We start from the raw sequence: 13,217 nt of genomic DNA, 5'->3' as shown, positions 1-13,217 counted from the left end.
GTAGATTACTTTATACGTCATCTATCAAACCCCATAGTAGGCGCGACTTTTGTCTTTATTGGATTCCAAATCCCACACACAAAATAGGAGATTTATTTTGAAGGTAAAAAACCGGATATAACAATTTCCTCTCCCGGTAATTTGCGGCAAGATGGCGGCGTACATGAGGAGGACGCTGTCTGCCCTCCAGCTGGTAACATGCTGGACTATAAAGGTACTCGGTGCTTATCAGCAACCATTCTCAGGCTCAGCAGGTCTTTGCTTCTGTGCTTATTTGACTCCGTGTTGTCGGCACTCTTGTTCCCTCTCCTCCTTGTCAGAATGACGTCGCTCATGGTCTGAAGCTTCCGGTGCCGATTCTCCTGCCGGTCCGGACGAAGAAGCGCTACTTCATCCCCCCAGCGACGGGAATGAAAGGTCGTAAGGAGGGAAACGCCGAGGCCAGGGCTCGAGCCGCGGGCCTCGTCTTCAGACAGGAGAACTTTGAGAGGCCCATCAACATCGCCTGCACCGGTGATGACACACAAACAACATACTGATGAGGAGGAGGAGGGGGGTGGAGGAGGCGGCGGCGCCGCAAGAATTGATAGAATTTTCTCTGAACCTGGGTTCTTTGAGTTTACTGTCTTCATTTGTCAGGCAGCACAATTGTTATTGTCAGATGCTTTTATTCTGAAAAATGCCCCAGTTAAAGTGATTGCAAGACGGACAAACTTTGATTTTATTTTCGCAAGTTTACATCCAAATGACCTCACTGACATTGTTCCTCTGTCAGTGTGTAGATGTTTGTGCTTCTCTTCAGGTCTGTAGGTTGAATGGACCCTCTGACCTTTGACCCTGAACCCTCTAAGTTATACACGCAGATAAACATGCAGGGCGTAGTGAGGACCAAGAGTAGAAGAAGAACAGAGATGTGAGGAGGTGTTAGCCTCGTTACTATTATCACCACACAGTTCAGTGAGTGAATCCAGGAGATAGGTTGAGCTTTTATTGTGGAGGGCAGAACGCCTATCTTTGTGCTGTAGAAGAAGAAACAACAACATGGATCCATTAGAGACCTACAGAGCTGAAGAGAAGGAGAACTTCTGACAGGAACACACAGACTGGAGTTTGGACGTTTATTTCCTGATGGTCTGGACATTCTGTAAAGTCTCTGCAATGGTCCTTTAACTGAACACGGCTGCTCTGTTTATCAGCGGGAATCTTCGACCCCTACGTCCCCCCAGAGGGCGACGCCCGTCTGTCCAGCCTGTCTAAAGAAGGACTGAAACAACGCGGCGAGCAGATCCGACAGAGCGCCGCCTCCCAGCTGGCGTAAGATCCTCAGCTGAACCCCCGGAGTCGCTCCTGATGCCACGTTTGACGTCTTGTTTGAATCTCACCGTGTGTTGTGCTGTTTCTTTGTTTCCCTGCGTCGCCTTTTGTAGGATTCGTAAGATCAAAGAGCACGACTCGGCGTTCACAACCAAGGGTTTTGCCGAGCGAGTGCAGGAAGTCTTTATTGAGGCTCACACCGCCTTGACACAGTAAGAAACAAAGTCAAAGTTCTTGGGTCTTATTTGAAAGTGGGTGGTGTGGTCGTTTATTCCCGTTTATAGCTGTGTTGACTTCCTGTTATAGGCGTGTGCTGGTGTCTCTGTTCTGATGAGGATTGTGTTTGTTATTACAGGTTTAACAAGGAGAAGCTTCACTCTCTGGTGACGGAGAGATGTTACCCCGTGAGTTCTGTCTCAGTTTAACGTCTCTATCGCCCAGTGCTGCGTTTTAATGAACAACATTTACTTTTTGCCGTTGAGTTACTGGTTCACTTACGTTCCCGTCTGGTTGTACAGGAGATGACGAGGGGGAACCGCTACAAGACCATCCGCTGGAGGTTTCTGGAGTCTCTGGAGCCGCCCAGGGTGGTCCACACCCGCTGCCCCGACATGGTCACTAAAGGAAACCTGTACGGCCAGGTGACGGTCCGCATGCACTCCAGACAGGTCTGTGGCAACACCGTACTTCCTATATTCCAATTTTAAAATGTTCTGGATTCACTTTTATGCGTTTCAGTCAAACTTCTATCATGTGAAAGTGTCAAACAACAACCCGGCCAATTCCTTGCAATTCCACATTTAACAGTCTATTCCATTTCCATATTCCACTTGATTCCGTGATTCCGTCTTCCTTGTCTACATTGTGGCCCAAATAGTGTCAACAGGGTCCAAACATTGATTGAAATCTGAAATACTCTGGATGTTTCCGTGGTGTATGATTACTGTGTATGTTATGTAGTGTTAGACGAGCGGGAGGAGAATCTTAACGGTCCGATTCTACCGCAGACTCTGGCCATCTACGATCGCTTTGGGCGACTGATGCTCGGGAGCGAGGAGCAGCCCAAGGACGTCTTGGAGTACCTGGTCATAGAGCGACACCTTATGAATCCCTACGGCCGATGGAGGTTACACGGGAAAATCGTGCCATCCTGGGCCCCGGCCAAGGATCCAGTGATAAAGGTGAGCTGTGATGTGAAACGTTGATCTTTTGCAGAGAAAAGGGACAGAGTTGACTTAATTCCTTTTGTTCTCTCAGACCGTCATGATTCCTGGTCCTGAGCTGAAGCCTGGAGAAGAATTTGACGCTCTTAACTATGAAGTTCCCCGACCAAAGGCAGTGCAGTGGTCCAAATAGACCACTAGGGGGAACCGCACAGATCATGAAACGTCACTGGACATGACTGCGCTGCCGCCCAGGCGCCCAAATGCAGGACCAGGATTTGAAGGTGTATTTTCAAAACACTGTCCAATGGAAAAACGTTGTGTGAGGATCAAAGCCGTCTGTCCTGAGCCAGAACAGCTGGCTGAACCACTTCAGGTAGCACCATGTGTTCATGTTGCTCTCTTTTCTTTTTGTTTCACAATCCAAGGTGACGTGTTTGTGTTTAAAGAAAACAAAGGAATGATTAAAATATGTACAGCTCTCCACACATGGTATGTTTTATTTCAGTGGTGAATATATTTCATTTTGACTTAAAGGGGTTCTCTCCGTCGAAGGCGGGGGCGGGGCCAGGGGCGGGGCCAGCGTACAGACTCTGGGTGTTTGGGACAGTGTTTATGTCGTGTCTTAGTCACTTTGCCATGAGTTTCACCCTGCAGGGACCGAAACTAAATCAATAACGGTGAGCATAGTGATCAGTCTGAGGTATTGCTCACAGGTGATATTCCATCAACAACATACAGCAACAACATTGAAGACCACTTAGATTCTGCCAATGGTGTCAAACCAAATCCAGCTTTATTTAAAGTATATTTGACATGAATGTCCCAGTACACTTTACATACAATCATAAAGAATAGGATAGTAAACACACACACACACACACACATGTTCCTCTGAGGTGCATTACGTGTCTGCATGTTCCATCTTGTTCCTACAGGCTCGTCTTTGTGGACACGCCCCCTTTTGTTAGCGCGCTCCCCTCTCCGTATCAACAGTTTGTTGATTAGCGGCGTTTAAGCCTGATCATGAATTTCGATTGGTCAAACCAACTTACGTAAACATGGCGGAGGTCAGTTGAGTGTCCTTCACAGTTCAGGCCCGGTGTCACAAAACCACATCAACATGTTACAAAAGAAACAGACCAATCAAAACCAGGCTCAGGACCAATGAGTTCTCTGGGTTCTATTTCTATCTTCATTCCACCCATATGGTTTATTCTGACAACACTCAACACATTCTCCATTATAACACTAGAAACAAAATGGAAAGTAATATGTGTCATGGGACATCCCTTCATACTAAAAAGCGTTGGAAGCAGATGAGTTCTGCCTTGGCTGCAAAGAGAACAATGTAAGGTAAATGTCACACAGCTCAAATCTATATATTGTTAATACTTGGATGAGTACTTACACATGGAAAGCTCTGATACCGCCTCATTGATCCAAATCACTTACACTTGTGGCGTTCAGTAATGCAATTGGTCATTTAGTGAAATCATGACTTTGTAGTATCGTTGTTAGCGTAGTAGTTTCCCCTACAGTGTTATAGTGTCAGTCGGTTTGTAGCCGTGCAACTTGTTCAAGAGCAAAAGGAAGACAAATTCTAGTCAAATTGCAAACACTTTGATTTCATGGTTAATAATCAGTCTAATCCAATGTTGCCCTGGTATTACATTGATATGATTTTACAAAATTGAATAATTTACAGGAAATTACATCCAAACCCTCCAAATCCCTCTAAAAGCTCCTCTACAGAAACTCACAAGTTTGTTCTCTTTTAAGTTGTGGTTTTCTCTGGTTGTCTCTTGTCTTAATGAAGGTACCAGCTTCTTTCCTGTAAAACGTCGTACTAAATCAAGTGTAAATGAGCCGTATTGTGTCTCACATCGCCAATGAGGACTGTTGAGTTGAATAAACTGTAATATCAGTGTGCATTTTGTGCAAACTAGTTTCAATATTCAACATTACCTTCCAGCCCATCTGGAAGGTAAGTGTGTTAACTTTATCTGAATGTGCAGTGTGCCGTCATATAGAGGGGGGAAGGGGGATCATCTACACAAACCTTCACTTTAGGGGAGGGGAGGGTTTGTTGTTTTTGTCTCCACATAATTATAAGCTGGGATGTCATGGGTGTAACGGCGCACAGTTTCAGTTTCACTTCGGAGAGGCAGAGTTGTAGAGAGACAGATTTGGTGCCATGTTGACTTGCTGTGGGAAAATAGGATTCCACCTCCCTGACCGGCGTGTTGGATGAAGCATACTGCAGGCGAAGACGCTTGCAGTTCAAATTTTGTGACATATTGATCACAGTTGATCCAATAAATGTAGCAAAAGTGTGATTATTTTACCTAAAACTATACAAAGACACAAAAAATATTTTCATTCAAAACAGGGGTGGACAAAGGAAAAAAAGGGGCTTCAGCTAAATGCTTCAGACGCACTTTAATGAGACTATGACTGTCAGTTTGTTCACTGATGAATTATGTGAGGAGGTGATGTGATGAGTCGGTGTAAAGAAGTGTTCCTTTCTACTCCATTTGTACAGGTTGTAGTGTCCAGCTCATCGGCGGCCATCATAGGCGTAGTAATGTGGCGAAGGAGGTGCACGGTCCAGCCTGTAATCATGGGTTCTGTCTGTCTCACTTTAGCCTTAGCAATTGTTCATCAGAAATGCTGCTCACCATCTGAGAAGCTGCACTCTGGCCTCTCTGGATGGAGAAAAGACACATTTCCCCAAAGTCATCAATGGGGGCACCACCACAACACCTTTTCACACTTCCAGTAAATGGGAGTTGAATTTAGTTCACAAGTCAGGTGGGAATACAAGAGCCTCAGCAGCACACTCTGCATCATCATCTTCATCTTCCTCTGGTATATTCTCAGGTTCCCATGTGAAAACATCTGAGCAGTTGTCTGTATACGAGCCAGATCTGGACCTAGTCATCTCCCAGGGACTCAAAGCATCACGCCGGCCCAGAGGTGAATTAGCCGCAGGTAGTGTGCTGATGTTTAGGGGAGGGTCCTCCACATGGAGCGCTCCCTGGTTCTCCAGGGGTTCCTCTTTTTCACAGGGAATATCTGCCCTACTTTCGCTTGATTTTCGTAGATCCCCAGAATCCCCTGAACAAACATCTGCTCCAGTGCTGCCTTGGATTTTGACAACTCTTGGATCTGCAGTCTCCCATGGACAAACATCTGCCTGGGTGCTTTCTTGTGTCTTGGAAACCTCTGGTTTTTCACCCTCCCATGGACAAACATCTACCCGGGCACCTTCTTGCTGGTTGAAAACACTTGCGTCCTCTGTGTCCCATGGACAAACATCTGCATGAGTGCTGTCTTGTTTTTGGAAGGGCTTTGGGTCCTCTGTCTCCCAAGGACAAATATTTTCTCGAACACTGTCTTGCTGTTTTGCATCTTGAGTGCTTTCTGATTTCCTTGGAAAACTACTTGATGGAGCACTGTCTTGCTTTTCGACAACCTTTGTTTCAGGTGTTTCCCATGGACAAACATCTTCCCTGGGATTTTCCCGTCCTTGTAGTTCCTCTGGTGCTTCTGAGGCCTCACTCTTCACTGTGTCTGGTTCTTCTGTCTCCCACGGACAAACATTTGCCTGAGTTGAGTCTTGCCTTTCATTAGTTGATGTTTTGGAAGCTTTTTTCTGGCATGTTTCCGATTCCTCGGTTTCCCATGGACAAACATCTGCCGGTCTTTCTGCTCCCTTGGTAGTTGAAGGTTTTTCAGGTTGCTCCCAAGGGCAAACGTTTACTCTGCTGTTGTCTTTCTCCTCAATCTCTACCGAAGCAGGAGAGACATCTTTTCTTGTTTCTTCTGGTTTGTCTTGTTCCCAGGGACAAATGTCAGTCTTGATTGCCATGGCCCCATGTGGAGTTGGTTCTATATATGTTTGTGTCACAGGTGGCTCTGTGGCCCTCTCTTCCTGGGGACAAATGTCTGTTATGACTTGAGGAGGATCAGGGAAATCCCATGGACATTTGTCTGCTGTCTTGGGTACTTGTGTAGCCAAATGTATTACAGGAGGTTTTGTGCTGCACTGCTGCTCATAAAGCAACATTTCCTTTGGTACACTGGGATGGATTGCAGGTCTCTGAGCTTCTTGTCGTGAGGGGACCGTCAGTGCCTTACTCATTTCCACAGGGTTTAGATTTTCATATATTACTTCAGCTTTGTCCTGAACCTCCCAAGGACAAACATTAGCATATCCACTATCTTGTCTATTTGAAGACTGCAGGGTTTCCAAAGACTCCCAGGGACATATGTCTGTTGCATGAGTCAAAGACTGTTGCACCTCCTGTGATCCTGCTGTGTGCTGTGACAGTGAATTATTAGAAATAATAGGAATATCTTGCGATTCCCAAGGACACAGGTCACCTCGAACACTTTGTCTTCTCCCAGTCTCTTGTTCTGGACATTCCCATGGACATACACTAGGTCGCACTGATGACTGTGACTCCCAAGGGCAGACGTCTGCTTTGATGCTCTGCTGCTTCTGAGGTCCTTCCCCAGGTGTTTCCCATGGACACACATTTGCATAGGAGACACTACAAGCTGCTGTAATTCGATTGCTGCCTCCTCTGTGAGTTGAAGGAGTTCTTGAAGCAGAGCCTCCAGTTTCCCATGAACATATACTACTGCGTTTGCTGTTCTGCCTTGATAAATATATATTTTCATATGTGCCATCTTTTTGCAAGTCATCCACATCCCAAGGGCAGGCAACAGACTTCACAACACCAAGTTTCCTCGGGCTTCTGTCTGTATAATCCCCAGAAGACTTTCTTACTGCATTCTGCTTCACAAGACATGGCTTCCCCTCTGCTGTGGTCATACTTCTCTTCTGCAGTCTCTTCTTTTCCAAACTTGGATTCCGGCTTGTTGTTAGCCTGGGTGTCGTGGATGCACTTGTTGACTCATGACTTTTTTGAGAAACAGAATCCTCTTTATTTATGTCCATGCTGGAATTATTCCGATTTACTCCTTCTACGGATCCCATGAATGCTTTGACAGAGAGCCACTTGGTGGTGGGGCTGCGGAAAGAGAAGACGCGCTGATCCTTGGTGATCTTTGGCCTTGGAGAAGCTGGTGCACTTGCAGAGACAGGAGCCTGTGGTTTTGGGGATTCACAGTCACTTTCTATTGATTTCTCTACAGAGGGATTCTTCTGTAATGGTGGTAAATGGTCCCAAGGACAGACAAGTGTCACTGGAGATGGTGGGGTTTTTGGAGCATCATCACCCTGAGAAGCTGCATAAGAGACATGTTTCTGGTTCTTGTCCACTGGTTGTGGCTCCTCCACCTCCCAAGGGCAGACGTCAAACTTGTCATATGATTGTGACTGGAGAACATTAATGACGTGGTCACTAATGGTGACATTCTGCCTGGACCTGGTCACCATTGTGTAGGCTCTGTTAACCTTGGGTATGTCCTGCATACTATGTGTGCTGGTGGAGGATAGACTCCAGGTTTTATGAAGCCTGATGTGGTCAGGATGCAGGAGATTGGTATCGATTGTCAGATTTTGGGCACTGGCTGACTTACAGACCCCTGGTTGAATGTCCAAAGAGTTTGTCTCTGACAGCTGAGAAACCCTCTTTGCTGTGTTGGTACTCAACATGGAGTCGCGCAAGGAAGAGTCTCTTTCATGGACATAGCGATGATCCCCTTGGGACTTGCGCATCACTGGTGAAGGTGTTTTAATAGATGATTTGTAAGTGATACTAGCTGTATCTAGGGCCCTGTTTGAGAACTCGGATTGAGTCACACTTTTGCTGTGCTCCTTCTCTTCACGACTGCACTGCCGGCTCATAGTTTCTGGGATTTCAGCAATGCGTTTAATTATGGACCTTCCCAATGCATATCGAGAACTCCTCTTCTTTGAAAGATGAGGGTTGTTTGTGGTCATCTTCTTGGTCTTGTTGACTTCTAACTGGGTATATAACTTCTTCAGTTCATCCTGGACCATAACCAGGAGAGCAACATGTCAGAGGAAAGGGGAAAGGCAAATTTCCATGTAAGAAGAGCATAGTTTTAGAGAAGAAAGGGCACAGGGAAGAAAACACAGGTCAGACAACACATGTTCATGCTATGGTCAAGTGTGATAATGTTGGGTACGTGTTGTTAATTTGTGATATAAATCATTGAAGAACTGTTTGTGTCAGGCTATTGGTAGTCGTAACTGCATTTAAGTAAAATTTTCTTTTCTTTTTTAAATTGAGATCATGGTTCTATGGAGGCAAGTGAGTTTACCCGAAAGTCTTCCGGGTCCACACTGTGCTCACTCCAAGCAGAGTGAAAACTGCTGTTGAGATATGACCCCGAGAGCCGCAGGTCCACTTCCTCTTCATACACTTCAGCTGCTATCTCCTCTCTTCCCGGCTTGGACACATAAAGAAACTGTTGAGCACACACAAGCACACAATGAATATGTGAACAAAACTCTGTGTCATCCAATTGTGACTCCAATATGTGCTGCTGTCAGACCCATTGTTCCCTTTGGCATTATCATGCTTTATAGTGTCTGGTTATGTCTGGATAATGAGAGCTGATCACAGACACGCTGATCAGATCTCAGTCAGTCTTTACATTGTTCCTGTTTGCTCCGTGGACAATTGTCATCCAGGTATAAAATACATACAAACCTTTACTCCCGGACTGTCAGTGTTGGTGTTCCAACGACAGATCCCCATTTACCGCAAGTTCAAAGAACCGTTTGAATAATTTGAGTGGGAGTGAGTGGAGCATGAGGAGGGGTTGGTGCGGATGACTCGTGAGCAGATTTGATCTCATGAGAGCGTTTTGCTTTCTGCTCTTTGCTCCCTGAGTCAAGTGGTGTTTACCTTGGGGATGAAGAGCAGGGCGAGTGTCACGGTGATGGTGACGTGCGTGTGCATGAAGGAGAAGAGCAACATCCAGTCAGGATGGAGAGATGGGAAGGTAAACCTGGTGGAAACAGGAAAAACTAAATCAGGCTATCCCAGCATATTTTTTCCTTTTTTATTCCACGCTCTAATTTCACAAGAAAACTACACAGCAGCCTGACTCATAATTAGCAAATTAAAAATACAGATCAAAACGTCACCCAGACTGAAACTGTGTGACCTCATTTGTCCTCGCCGACCTGATAGATTTATGAATCTTACATATACCCATATTCTGACAAGAAGGCGGGCGGTATACCAGTCTGTAGACATTATGATCCAAATATGACAGCTTGCTCAATCTTCTAATGCGTCAAAAACAAAGACCCTGCTCTCTGTTTACCGGAGCAGATGGAACATGGAGGAGAGTAGCAGCTCGTTGTGGATAGCGATGCCCATGTATCGAGGTTCATGGAAGGCTGAGGGGACCGGCCTGACGGCGCTCCACAGGGAGCTGCCCCAGCACAGAAACAGCAGCTCAGCTGAGGCAGAAGAAAGACTTCATGAACATCCAAAGCCCCAAAATGCATCTTCAACAGTGTCTTATGGTCCTTTTTCAAAGTACAAACTTTCCCCCATGACTCCAGGACCAGCTTCACCCCTGCCTGCCACTCACCTATGGCCATCATGTAGTCCCAGCGATCCAGGAAACACAGGTTGAAGCCTTTGCCGTCTGATGTGGTAGATGTGATAAACACTGGAATATTCCTGTCACGGTTCTGCAGGACGCCTGCTGTCCACGCGCACAGGAACCAGCCGACTGTCACCAGCGTCACTCCCAGAATCCTCAGCAGATACAAGCTGGACATGTAGGGAACTCTCTGGGCCGTCCGTGAGAGGAACACCTTCAGGACGCTGTGCAGACCAAAGTGTATCAGTGAACTGAACTGACTTATGAACTGTGATACGATGCAATTTAGCTTTTTCAGCTCCGAAACAAAACAAGAGGAAATGTGATGGAGCCGATCGTAGACTGACCGGTACATCTTCAGCATGACTGTCCCGTACACGATGGAGAAGCCCAGAGTCCGGACCCAGCGGAGCAAGATACACCTGAAGGTGCTGGGTTTGAAGTACAGGATGAAGACCTGAGAGAAAGACATATATACATCAGTCACACGTGGCACAGCTTCTTCACTAAGTGGCTGTTGGTCTATAGTATGGTCAACCATCTGAAGGCTTAAGTCATTTTTGTAAGTTTACCTAAAGTCTGAATCAAACCTTTGACCCTGAACCCTCTGTATGTTGTCATGGATCTCTATCCTATAGTAACTTCCTGGTCCTTCTCTCATCAGTCTGCAACTCGTGTGATGAGGCAGCTGAGAGGATGTTGTGCGTCCATAGGATACGTTGAGCTTTTATTGTGGAGGGCAGAACTTGTATGTTTGTGCTGTAGAAGAAATAGCCGGTCTACAGAACTGATACGTGAAGGGCAAATATTTCTAAATGCTCCAAACACAAAAGTCAAGATCAATGTCAGTGAGCTTGTTTGGATGTAAACATCACTGGCATATCTCTTAGATTTTACGACTCCTTTATTGTTGAGGATGACTGGTCTCCAATCTCGACTGTCTGTACTCAAAATGCAAATGACTGCATTTCAACCATCCGTGAAGGATCAAACACTCAGGGTGAGCTCGCACAGCTGCTGAGCGTTTGTAGATCAAATGGAGGCTTTAGTTAAAAAGTGAGAGTGACACCCAACTGAGATGAGAGCAACGCTGACCCGCCTTGGTCCTTTCATGGGGGCCTTTGGGTGCCCCCCTGCATCGGCCCCTGCTGTCCCAAACACAAACCTGTGACCCAAAGGCGCTGTCCAAGCCCACGCAAAACAGAGCTGGAGGTCTGCTCTTCTCTGGAGCAGGCATAAGGAGCTTCACCACCCAGGAACACCGCCGATTGTGTTCACAGGAGGGCGAGGTCCAGCTGGAGGTGTGTGTAGTGTGCCATGCTTGGATTGAAGTAAACACACACTGCGTTCCTAAATCCTACATTCTGGTGTAATCCACGCTTCTAATCTCCACACTCTCAGCAAGCCGGCGCTCTCTCGCACACTCACCGGGAAGTAGAGGAGCAGAGAGCCGAACAAGATGGATTCCAACAGCAGGAGACCTGACGCTCGGATCCTCTGAGGGAGGAAGGAACGCCACAGTTAGCACACAGCGACTAATACAGGCTAATCACACAAACATGTTGTAACTGTGCCGACACATGTGAGTCATCCAGCCGCCTCAGCGCTGCACCAGGGTCGCTGTCTGGTGCCCTGCTCCACCTAACAGGTGAGGGAATCCAGAAACCAACATGGAAACAAATGCTAACCACTCCACTGACTTGCTGCCCAAAAGAGAAAGACACAGCTCCACCTGCAGGCGCCATGAGCCTGGAACACATCCACCTTTCATCTGTACGCTGGCTGACTTACCCTGCTGCGGCGATGTCGGTAGGCCACCAGCATGCTGACAAAGACGAGGAGCATGAAGACGCCCTGGATGGCGAGGACCCCGGCCCTGAGAAACCAGTCCTCCTGCACCCAGCAGGGGGCGCCATCCCGACAGCTCTTACAGCCCGGCCAGCAGGGCAAACAGACCGGTAGGTTGGGATAGCACGTACTGCCACTGAGGGTCCAGTTGGCAACGCCGCCATCTGCATCATGCACACACACACACACACACGTATGTTGATGCAAATCCAAATGAAAGCTCCATTTACATTTCATCTCTACAAAAGCATTCAGCACAGAGATGCAGCGTGATGATTTTGGAAACAAAAAAAAAAACAAACAAACAAAAAAACAGGTTTGTCTCATAAATTTTCAAATGATGCTCAGTTGTTGCCGTCTCTTGATCTTCTGACAAAGTTGTCTTTCCAGATGTTTAGGCTTCTGTGCACTGTGACGAGCAGGAGACAAATGTTTGTTTCCACTCATTTATAAATGGCTTGCTTGTTGTCATGGTGACGTTCAGACCTGCTCCTCTGGCATCTGGAGCGTTGGCTTACCGGCGTTCCTGGTTGCCACCTCCTGGCTGTAGTAGCCCTCTTTGCAGCGGCAGCAGTACTGGCCCAGTCGAAAGCCGCGGCCTGGAACCGGCTCGCACTGCAGGAAAGACGCAAATTCACACACACGCACCCACAGGCACACACACAGACACACACACAGGCGCACACACACAGACACACAGATTCTCTCTGTGTTAATCTAACTTAAAAGCTAAATGGATCCATAATGCTTCTGCTGAGAGCTTTATCCTTTTCTAGGGAAATCCTGTGCCCCCCGTGCACACACAGAGAACACACACACACATACACACACACGCATTTTAATGTATGTACATATAAACCCACCCCCACCCTTATCAGCTGTTGAAAGACGTAACAGCACAGTAAAGGGTTAAACATTTAACATTAATGTGCTGTGGATTATAAACTGCTCCACTTTTCAGTCAACAGATTGTTGTAGTTGTAATCAGTGGATGGTCATCTGTTATGCATAAGCTGGAGCTGTGAGTGTGTGTGCGTGTGTTTGTGTGTGTGTGTGTGTGTGTGTGTGTGTGCGCCTCCAGATAACACATACCGTAAAGATTTTAATCAAAACTCGATCATAGTATCCACAAATTAGTGTCGGTGTCTGAATCTGAACATGGCTGCAACCTCACAACACTCGGACGGTCATGAACCCGACCGGAAGGCAAACGGTGAGACGGCGTTGACATCATCAAACAACATTCGCCTCATATCAGTCATTCCTTACATCCGTCGGGTCGCTTGTGATGATGCTGCAGTGCTTCATCACGTCATGTCAAAACTCTAC

The 13,217-nt window shown here is 46.7% G+C and overlaps 2 protein-coding genes across 2 annotated transcripts in view; one reads left to right on the top strand and one right to left on the bottom strand.

The window, feature by feature from the left end:
• Positions 1-104: 104 nt before the first annotated feature.
• On the top strand, positions 105-2,963 carry mrpl45 (mitochondrial ribosomal protein L45). Its single transcript, XM_076138486.1, has 8 exons — positions 105-214; positions 321-513; positions 1,197-1,314; positions 1,428-1,526; positions 1,670-1,718; positions 1,833-1,982; positions 2,322-2,495; positions 2,572-2,963. The coding sequence occupies exons 1-8, from the start codon at positions 152-154 to the stop codon at positions 2,668-2,670; spliced, it is 945 nt and encodes a 314-aa protein (XP_075994601.1). The 5' UTR covers positions 105-151; the 3' UTR covers positions 2,671-2,963.
• Positions 2,964-5,280: 2,317 nt separating this feature from the next.
• Positions 5,281-13,217, bottom strand: part of gpr179 (G protein-coupled receptor 179) — an 11,387-nt gene continuing 3,450 nt past the window's right edge. Inside the window, exons 3-11 of the mRNA XM_076138473.1 lie at positions 12,407-12,503; positions 11,832-12,052; positions 11,469-11,537; positions 10,388-10,497; positions 10,026-10,264; positions 9,753-9,891; positions 9,329-9,431; positions 8,739-8,885; positions 5,281-8,445 (exon numbers count right to left, since the gene is read on the bottom strand). Coding sequence (XP_075994588.1) covers positions 5,281-8,445; positions 8,739-8,885; positions 9,329-9,431; positions 9,753-9,891; positions 10,026-10,264; positions 10,388-10,497; positions 11,469-11,537; positions 11,832-12,052; positions 12,407-12,503 — 4,290 coding nt within the window. The remainder of the gene's footprint in view (positions 8,446-8,738; positions 8,886-9,328; positions 9,432-9,752; positions 9,892-10,025; positions 10,265-10,387; positions 10,498-11,468; positions 11,538-11,831; positions 12,053-12,406; positions 12,504-13,217) is intronic.

This window comes from Genypterus blacodes, unplaced genomic scaffold, assembly GCF_046128005.1.
Source record: "Genypterus blacodes isolate CSIRO-AG114 ecotype Tasmania unplaced genomic scaffold, CSIRO-AGI_Gbla_v1 ptg000370l_1, whole genome shotgun sequence".
NCBI classification, from domain to species: Eukaryota; Metazoa; Chordata; class Actinopteri; order Ophidiiformes; family Ophidiidae; genus Genypterus; species Genypterus blacodes.
The sequence above is the reverse complement of the archived record's forward strand: the minus strand, read 5'-3'. Positions and strand labels throughout refer to the sequence as shown.